This window comes from Syngnathus typhle, linkage group LG10 (assembly GCF_033458585.1).
Source record: "Syngnathus typhle isolate RoL2023-S1 ecotype Sweden linkage group LG10, RoL_Styp_1.0, whole genome shotgun sequence".
NCBI classification, from domain to species: domain Eukaryota; kingdom Metazoa; phylum Chordata; class Actinopteri; order Syngnathiformes; family Syngnathidae; genus Syngnathus; species Syngnathus typhle.
Window position 1 is genome coordinate 1,182,976 of NC_083747.1, and position 9,762 is coordinate 1,192,737.

The window sequence follows — 9,762 nt, forward strand, 5'->3', positions numbered from 1 at the left end:
CGAAACGGGTGTTTTATTTCCTGAGGTGAGCCGACGAGCGCGGGAATCAAAAAACTAAAACATATATAAAAGGAGAGGTCATTCTTAAGAGGCTAACCGGAATATATATTGATTTTAAAAAAAAAATTATGCATCTGACACATCATTAGTGCACATTGCATTGGTTTTGGCATAGATAGAAGCTTAACAAAATGATTTGAGGGAAAAAAAAAATTGAGGAATTGGTTAAAAATACTATATACCCGTAAATTACATTCTGTACGTTGCTGATGCTGAATAGTAAATTCATACACGAGATGGGCAGTAAACTTGATGGACAATGAGGGATAAATTCATCAACCTGAATGTCTCTGAATGTTCTGAACTCCTACTTCCATGCCAGTTTCTTATTAGCATGGGTCCAATTGGACAAATTGAACCCATCGAACACCGATGATTACGTCCGTCTCGATTTTCTACTGTGCTGAACTCGATAATCAAAGGGCACCGATTAAGTTACCTGAGTGTTGGAACGCCTAATTCTGGATGAAAATAAATACGTAGCATGATTATTTTTCTCTCTCTTTCTAAAAAAAAAAAAAAAAAAAAAAAAAAAAAAAAAAAGGAATAATTTTACATATTATATATTAATTGAGAGCGTCGGCGTCTCCTGTAAAACGGGAGTATAGCGCCGATTTAGCTAGCTAGTACGGGCTCCTCGGCTTGGCTTGGCTGTTTCCAGCACAGATGACCCAACACTTGGGAGGGTGGTGTCTCAAATAATGATCACTTTGGATCTTAAAAAAAAACAACACTAAAATAGGGAAGAAGGGTTAGGGACTAAAAAAACACACCAGCCATCCCACTGGTAACATCACAGTGTGCGCTTTGTTTTCAAGTAGCAAGAGGAGCGCTAGCTGAAGACCTCAGTAACGACAATCGGAAGTGATGGATGTCACGCTCTCGTGTGCGCTTAATAGTACTGATGATGTAACGTATATGCCTTTGGTAACTCTGATTGGAGACAAAATTGATTGGAATTCTATCCAAAGTGAGCTATGAAGGTTGATTTTTTTTTTTTTCAATCATCTCCGACAGATGTTTTCATTAAGACCTGGCATTGTTGTTGTTTTTTCTTTCTTTTTCTAAGCCCTTGTCAATTTTAATATTTAGCTGAGCAAAATTCTAATAACTGATTACTTGGCCGATTAATAAAACGCAAGTATAATGAATAAAATAACGTTTTTGGTCCCTTAATGCTAACAACAATGTAGATGCTAATTATAAGCGTGAAGATTGACCATTTTACAATCTTTTGTCTTTTAACATTTGTTACAATAGAGAGAAAAAAAAAAAATCAAAAATCGTCCGATTTTTGACTTTTTTTTGAAGAGGTAATATCCGCCAATTAAGTCTGCTGGCCGATTAATCAGTCGGGCCCTACTTTTCATAATAAACGAAAGGCGCCAGGGTACTTCCGGGTGGCAAAAAGTGATCGATTACTGCCGATGAGGTTTATCATAAAAAAATAAAAATTAAAGCGACTCAATCAGAACCAATTGAGTGAATGTTGTAAAGATTTGTACGATACAACCGACATGAGGGTTTGTCGAAGTTTTTGCCAACCGGAAGTGAAGGTCTTGAAACATCCTCAGTGATTCTCACTATTGGAAAGAGTGCAATAATACCGCAGTATTCCTGAGTGTACGCGATAACAACAAATTAAAAAAAAAAAAAAATCAGCAACATTCTTCTTGAGAAAACTTGTTTTGACCTGAGGTAGCTCCAAAAGAAGCTTCAGACTGGAGGCGATTCCTCAGTCCAAGCAGTTTGATTGGCCTCTGTGCTAACCAATACTGCCCACCTTCCAAGGAAAGAAAAAAAAAAAAAAAACACAGAATACCTCCGCTAGGCCTATTCGGAGGCCTCTTGAGGAGGTGGCGGTGGCGGGGTGGAGGCGTGTCCACCTTTCTCCTCCTCGTTGACCTTCAGGGCGGACGGCTTTCCCTGAGAAGCCGGCGAGGGCTGCTGTGCTTTGATTGGACAGTTGGCCACCATGTGATCGATGCTCTGGCAGAAGTGGCACTTTTTAGGCTGAGGCGGCAACTTGCACTCTTTGGCGTGGTGGTCCAGACCGCCGCAGTTGTAGCACCTGCAAGAATATCACGATGGTGCATCAGTTGTTATCGTGAATCCCCTTAATATGGTCAATATGGTGACCTTTTCACTGAATTACTATGAATCGTCCATTATATTAGAGTGGCATAAAGGATCATTCAAAAAATGGTTACGTATTACAGCATTTTTCAAAAGATATTTTCACAAAAATAATCCCCACCTTCTTAAAAAAAAAAAAAAGATAAATATATATATAAATAATGATATATACGTACTATATAAATATGACTTCTTGAAAATGACATCAGAAGTGGAATGGAGTTTTTCCCGCAATATGACCGGATTAAAAGACTGTTACTCGCCACAAGAGGGCGCCATTTGATCTCGACTGTACATCTGACGGGGGCACATCAGGTCACAGATGGCACCAATTTCAACATACCTCCGCAGGTTATCTATTATATCATGGCAGCTTCATCAGACAGCGAATTATTTCGAATTGTACTTTGCGGAGGGCAAAGTGAAAGCGATCGGGAATATTTCAAGTCAATACAATTTGGCTCTTTTTCAAATGGAATTCAAATCCATTCAATCGACAATAACAGTTGGACGTCAAACAATTATTCGTATGCAACTGAATCCATTTGAATGAAAAGAGACGATCTGTTCTCGTTCTTTGCCTCACTAGCGTTGAACTCGAGGTCCAATACGATGCCAGCAGCGTTACAGCGGAGAGGAGCGGGCACGGGTGGAAATGGACAGAAAATCCATAGAACAGACCACGCGTGTAGGACAGATGGATGGATGGATGGTGGGCGTGGGGTGGGGTGGTCACTCGCTACCGGGAGGGGGGTCATCCCCTTTGCACCATTGAAGTTGAAACAAATGAGCTGCTTTTGCCCGCTGAGGACGCCGTACGGGCATCTAAGCCCGCGGCGTCACGGCACCGCCCTTGAATCAGCATCCGTCGTCAGGAGCGCCAAAGGGAAGTGCTCCTTTGTCCGGGAGGGCGGCAGTAATGACCTCTGAACCCTGACCCCTTACCCAGCACCACAGCGCTTTGCTTGCATTTACTCCTACATTGTTCCCATGGCAACACTGACCTTTCACCCGCTTGCCTCGCCTCTCGCATCTGTTATCAATTAAACGGACAGCGCTTTCTTTTACTCCCCTGTGGAAATGTGGACTTTATTTCAAAATTCAGAATCAGAACCTAAACCTAAGGCCCAAACATATTTTTATTTTGGTCAGGCTCGGGGAAAAAAAAACTTTCTTTACTCCCCCGTGGAAATGTGAACGTCATTTAAAAAATAATAATAATCAGAACCTAGACCTAAAGCCCAAACGTATATTTTAGTTATTTTGGTCAAGCCGAAAAGAAAAAAAAGAAAATAAAATGAAGCGCGGAATAGTACTAATACAAAATAGTGGCGAAGGGGCGAACGATATCTTCTCAACGCGGCCGAGGGATGTCCGTACCCATGTCCACTCTCCCACCGACTACTCGGTGGCTCTAATCACAAATGACAGCAGGGTGAAGGTGATACACCTCTAACCCCCGGCCGGCCGGCCGGCCAGCGCCTTAATGATATTCAGAGAGGAGCGAAACACAAAACATGACCCCCATCCATGCAGTTCTTGGGAGCTACACAAAACATCACCTACATCCGTGCAGTCTTTGGGATGGGCTCACCAACCACGAAAATCACAAATATTTCAAATGAACGGACATTTTTGTTTGGTGAAGGCTTTTGGTGTTGGGCTGGGGTGGGGGGTGGGGCTTCTCCAAATTTAAACAGTTATTGATCCAGGTTCACACGTCAAACCTCTGCCTATGCAAATGAGGGGGGGGGGGCAAGGGGGGTTTGCGGTTACTTTGGCTTGCTCCCGGCTTTGTTTCCAGATCGATATTATTTTAAAGTAACACTTTCTAATGCCGAGTTCCGAACGCTATTTTCCCGTCTGACTCGACTCCATTTGCTTACCGATCTCCTTTGGAGCGTCGCTTCTGGACTTTCTTGCCTTTGGGTCTGCGCTCGCTGCCCAGGCAGTGGATCCCACCGGGGCCCGTGACCCGCTGGGACTCCAGGCCTTTGGGGGACTTTTTGAAGGTAAACTCCACAGCTTCGCCTTCCTTCAGACTGCGGAAGCCGTCCATGTGTAACTTGCTCTGGAGAAGAAACAATGACTCAATCTTTTTTGACCAAGTACTTGTACTTTGAGAATAGAATTAGACTCAGCGGTATTGCTTAATGAGCCACCCCACCCCAATGGTCAACCTGATGTGGGTAACCTTCAACCCATCCCCCCCACCTCGCTCTCTGGATGGAGGAACAGCATTCCACACTGCAGCCCCCCACTTGGCTAACACTGACCACTGCTCCAATCTAAAGGGGATGGGGGTGGGGTGGGAAGGCAAGGCAAGGGTGTGTGTGTGTGTGTGTGTGTGTGCGTGGGGTTGATCAGAATGACATTCCTTGGATGGTTGTTGGGCACACAGACGAACAAGATTAAAAGTTTTAGGGTAGGGTGGATGGGTGGGGGGTGGTGTTGGTTTGAGTGATGTCTTCCTTTGATTAACCCTAACCCTAACCTCCTCCCTCCTTCCCTCCCTCCCTCGCCCCACGAATAAACAGCCCACCCTGCGGAAGCCCGCGACATTTTGATTTGCGATTTAATTTCGGGGTTTGCGTGACGACGCGTGCCGGAAAAGGAGGTGGCGGGGGCAGTGAATTAATCAAATGACAAAAAGTTACGTTCAAGACGACTAACGATGAGGATAAAAAGGCTTTTGGAAATTGTGCCCACCCCCCCAAGCAATAAATTGAAAAATCTCTCGGTAGATCAAAACCTTCCGCCAAGGCCTCACTCGCCAAACTAGCGCCGGCACCAGAATTTGCTCAAACGTTCAGAATATATTTCAAGAGAAATTTGCCAGTCGTTTGCTAACTAGGAGGCAGCAATTACTAGCCATGATAGCATTAGGCTAAGCAGACAATACAGAATGTTTTTCTCTCAAATATACCAGAAAATGCCATTTTTTTAGCCATCATAAAATATATTGAAGCCTTAAAATTCTGGAAAATTCTCCCGATTTCCAGCTTGGTTGACTCATTACGATAACAAATTGCAAAGTGCTACGTGAGCAAACCAGAAGCTGCTCATCACCCCACTTCCTCTCCCACGTTTGAAACTAGCGGCCATCAACAGGAAGATTGACTTTTTGCATCCTATTTTTTTTTTTTTGTCCTTACAGTAAAACTACTCTGGAGTTTAGTTCCGTAACGGGCGAGGAAGACATCAGAGGCTTGAGTGTGCAACTGTCCATGAGACAAAGAGGGACTCGGTCACACGTGGAGGGGCGCCCCATTCACATGTATGGCCCCATTGTCCACCTGCACAAAAGGCCCAATGGATCCTGGGAGTTGACTTTCTGTGACACGCGGCTACTAATTTTACAGCCCGAGCCTGTCTGTCTCTCGGGCTCTTTTTCTTTTTTATGTTTCCATAACCTTTCAGAATGCATCAGTGCCACACACACGCAAATGGGATTGTTGGCCATTGGCTGCAAGCTTCAACTTGAGCTGCACTTTGTAATGACCCTGATGATTGAGACAGGTCACGTAAAAGTCAACTTCCCCAAATCGGGACGCGTTTAATCCTTTGGATGTGATTAATTAATTGGATTAATTTGCCCTTTCTAGCTCACTGGTGCAAAGATTGTATTTAATTGGATTAGCTTGCCCTTTGTTGCTCACTCGTGCAAAAATGATATTTCTATTGTTTGCTATCATTATTTAAGGCGCGCAACACGCAAGCCTTTATTATCTGCACAGTTTAATAGATTACATTTTTTGGAATTCAATTGAAGGTTTTATAAAGTCACTCGAGCGCCATTATGTGCTGATTCATTACGTTTGATATGCATCTGTGTCTTTTTTTAAATTTAGTTTTAGGTTTAATAAAGTAAAAATCTGCTCAGATTTTTTAATAATAATTTGTGGCTCTATTTTTAAGAATTTCGTGTCAGGTTATTCTATATGAAAACAAAACATTAAATCTTATGTTGGGATTCATTGCATTATAATGAGTCTTTTTTAAACTTAATCTCTGTCTGAATCACATTTAATATTCTTTTGTTTTAACCTCACTGTTGCTCATCTGTTTTCGTTTATAAATAAAATTGGGTAATAGAATTTCAGGTTTACATCGCCTCCAATAGCAATAATTAAACAGATTTAAAAAAATGCAGCTATTCATTACATTTAATGGCAATTTGTATTTTTTTTTCTTTTCTTTTAGCCCATGTGTTCTCAACTTGCGTGGATTCGGGTTTGTGGGGGTTGAATGAATTTACGACAGGAACCTTGAAGTGAATGAGGCAGCGAGCAGGCGCTCCTTTCATTCACATGCTAAGTCTTTATCTTATCACACTGCACCGGAGGCAGTGTGACTGTGTGCGCGTGCGTGTGTGTACGCGCGTGTGTGTGTGTGTGTGGGGGGGGGGGGGGGGGGGCACACTCGTCATCCTCACCTCTCTCTTTTTTTTTAATACCTGTGCTAGTCTGCCTGATATAAAAAGAAAGACACCTCATTAATGTACACAAGAGAATGATGGAGTGAAAGAATCAAAGTGGGATTGCTTGAAATGTAGATGGTGGAGAAAGAAAAAAAAAAAGAGGAGGTGGAATGAAATTGGAAGGCAGTTAAGAAATACGGAAGGGCAGTCAATATTTCAAAGCTTTTAAGTGGGAAGATTTCATTTGTAAGTAATCATTTGGGATGTTTAACTTTTCCTAAGATGTCCTGAAAAAATTAAACTTGGAATGAAAAATTGACTTTTTTTGGCATGGAAAATAATGCCTAATGTGTCAATTGCTTTTTCAAAGATGTCATTTATTAGGAGATGTAGATTTTGCAAAATAAGAAGAAGAATAATCGTGACGTTTTTGGATGGAAACATTTATGATAAGCTCATGGAAGTCCATTTAAAAGTCATTTTAAAAGTATTTCATTTTTTGCCAGTGTTGTTTGAGATGGAAGGCCTCCAAACTTCAGTCTGGCTTCATTTTCTATATCCACTGTTTGTTATTTTGCAGCATAGAGCATCATTTTCATGAACAAACAAAAGAAATCCAGCACTTCTGCAAGGCATTGGACCTTCATTTAAAAATCCCAGAAAATGCCAAAAGCACTTGACAGATTTAGAGAATATATTCATTGATCAAAGGCATTTCACCTTTGGATGCAGAAACTCTTTGGAAAAGCTCTGAACAATCAGATTCAGATCGTATAGCTAATATAGATTCTAACTTCTTTGACACATTTGCAAATCCATGATCTGAAAATGGGAATAAAATGACTTTGGAAAGCCAGCATCTGGGCTTGAACCATGCTTCCACGTGTTCCCCCCCTACTGGGGGTGGGAACGACACTCACGGAGCTTGACACCAACCCCCAGCTCCACTACCACCACACCAAAAAAAAAAAAAAAAAAAACCCGGAAAAAAATCCCAAACCCCCCCAAAACACAATTTCGCCCCACAAAAACACAATTCCGTGATTTTGCCAAACTAAAATATTCTCTGGTTGTATTTTGTGTGATTTATTCTTATTTTCGCGTGGAATTTACCTGATGTACGAAGACATCCACGGGCTCGTCCAGCTGCACGCCGTCCCGGCTCGTCATGGACAGGAAGCCGAAACCCATGCGCACGTTGAACCACTTGCACGAACCCTGGCCCTGGAGGGTCTCCGAGTCCTCCTCGGCCGGGCTGGGGCCCTCGTCTTCGTCCGCCTTGCAAACCCCTAAAAAAAAAAATTAATTAATTACACGGACATAATTTTAAAAAAAATCGTTTGCTGACCCCCACCCCGCCAAAACGAACAAATAGGCGCAATTAATCAATTAAGCAGCGCACAAATGGGTTGATACTCGACCTGAGAATTCCTGGTTGGAAACGGAGCCCATATCTCGTCCTCTGCGTGAAAAGATGAGAGCACCCACGCATGCACACGCAGCAATCCACGCAAGCCGTCCGTCGCCACTATATCGCGCAAAAAGTGAAGGAGAGCGGCGCAACCGGAGAAAGCAGAAGGGAGGGGGGGGGGGGGCGGTAAACAAAAAAAGGGGGAGGCAGGGGTTGGTTGGTTGGTTGGTTGGTCCATGCTTGTGAAACAATGAGGGGTTGGTTGGTTGGTGGAAGGCAAGGGGGTTGGGGGTGCTCACCGCACTCGCAGCCCAAAAAAAGTAAGACAATGCAAAGAAAAAGAAGGGCCGCCCCTTCTGCTCAGGTCGCCAGATCTCCTCGAACGCACCTTCTTCGTTTGCGTTCTTCATCCTCACCTGCGCGCGCGCGCCGGCTTCGCTAAATCACATCCATGCTTTATTGAGGCATCATTCCAATCAGCAAGATGCTCACAATAGACATTTCGTTTCAACTTACTTTAAGGATTTATTACTTTACAAAAAAAAAAAAAAAGCGCCCCTCTTTGTTTTAGTTTTGATGTATAATTTATTTTCATGAATGACTTTTTTTCTTTCTTTTATGAATAAGAATTGGTATGATAACTGTGAAGTCTTTTGAATTTGAGTTCATTAATTATTAAAATGTGTATGATCTTCTTATCTTTTAATTTTTTTCATCTAAATACGAATGTTCTCTTTATATTGCCAGACAAGTAGAAGCTACGTTATCATTCTTTGCTATTCTATTCCTTTTGTGTATTTCCTTCGATTTAATACTCCAACGATTTTGAAATGTCATTTTTTTTCTATTTTTATGGTTCTGCTTATGCCCCTGTCTTGCTGTCGAATAAATCAAATATTAGGACAAAGCCGTTGTTAAATGTTGATGAAATGATTGAGCGAAACGTTGTCATCTTTAGAAAGACAGCTTTGCATTGGGCACATGTTCGGAATAATTTGTATTGATGTCAATGACGTGCAAAAGCTTTAACAATACCGACAATCGGATTTTTACCTTTCAAAACTCATGTCATCGACTTAATATCATTAACGTTCGACAACGATGTGACCAAATATGAACTTTACAATACGAATGTCTGCCTCTTTTCTTGAACTACGTAGTAAATGACAATCACTCATTTCTGCTGCACTATTCACTATTTTTAAAGCTGAAAATTGAACAAATAATGGATTGTTTGCAGGCTTGTTTTCTCCATGTTTGCAAGATAGCGCCTCCAAGTGGACGAGCCACGTACTTCAGAGCTTTACTTGTTTTTTATTGTCTTGATAATCGTGTTAAATTACAATTATATTACAAACATATTAGAGCAGTAGAGGTTCCACGTCGTCTACCTGAACATCTAGACGCCAACATATTTTCCAAAGGTACTGCATGTTGCGTTTCCTTTATTATTAATTATTGATAATTAATATTATTTTGTAAAGATAATTTAATCCGCGCTTTGAGTTATTTGACGGTTTCCAGGTGAATTAGCAGCAGATGAGCGGGCCATTAGTTTCAGAAGTTGTGGTCAAAAGAAAAAGCAAGAGTGGGTTAGGTGCAGTTCAACATGTGTCCCGCAGAGGGCGCCAATGCCGTATAGTTGCGTATTCTCGTTCGGTCAAAGTTTGTGATATTCGATGTTCAATAAAGTGTTACAAATAGGACAGTGTATCATCAAAGCTGCCAAGGAAAT

General features: G+C 41.9%; 1 protein-coding gene across 1 annotated transcript; it reads right to left on the reverse strand.

The window, feature by feature from the left end:
* Positions 1-1,893: 1,893 nt before the first annotated feature.
* lin28aa (lin-28 homolog Aa) lies at positions 1,894-8,068 on the reverse strand. Its single transcript, XM_061289036.1, has 4 exons — positions 8,038-8,068; positions 7,730-7,905; positions 4,083-4,267; positions 1,894-2,131 (listed from the first exon to the last, which is right to left on the reverse strand). Exons 1-4 carry the CDS (start codon positions 8,066-8,068, stop codon positions 1,894-1,896), a joined length of 630 nt encoding a protein of 209 aa, XP_061145020.1.
* Positions 8,069-9,762: the final 1,694 nt, after the last annotated feature.

Excerpts from the sequence above, each read along its gene's own strand:
- lin28aa (XM_061289036.1), bottom strand. The coding sequence starts at position 8,068 with ATGGGCTCCGTTTCCAACCAGGAATTCTCAG. Across the intron at positions 4,268-7,729 it reads TGGATGTCTTCGTACATCAG|AGCAAGTTACACATGGACGG; the intron begins GTAAATTCCACG and ends TTTCTTCTCCAG. Across the intron at positions 2,132-4,082 it reads CGACGCTCCAAAGGAGATCG|GTGCTACAACTGCGGCGGTC; the intron begins GTAAGCAAATGG and ends ATATTCTTGCAG.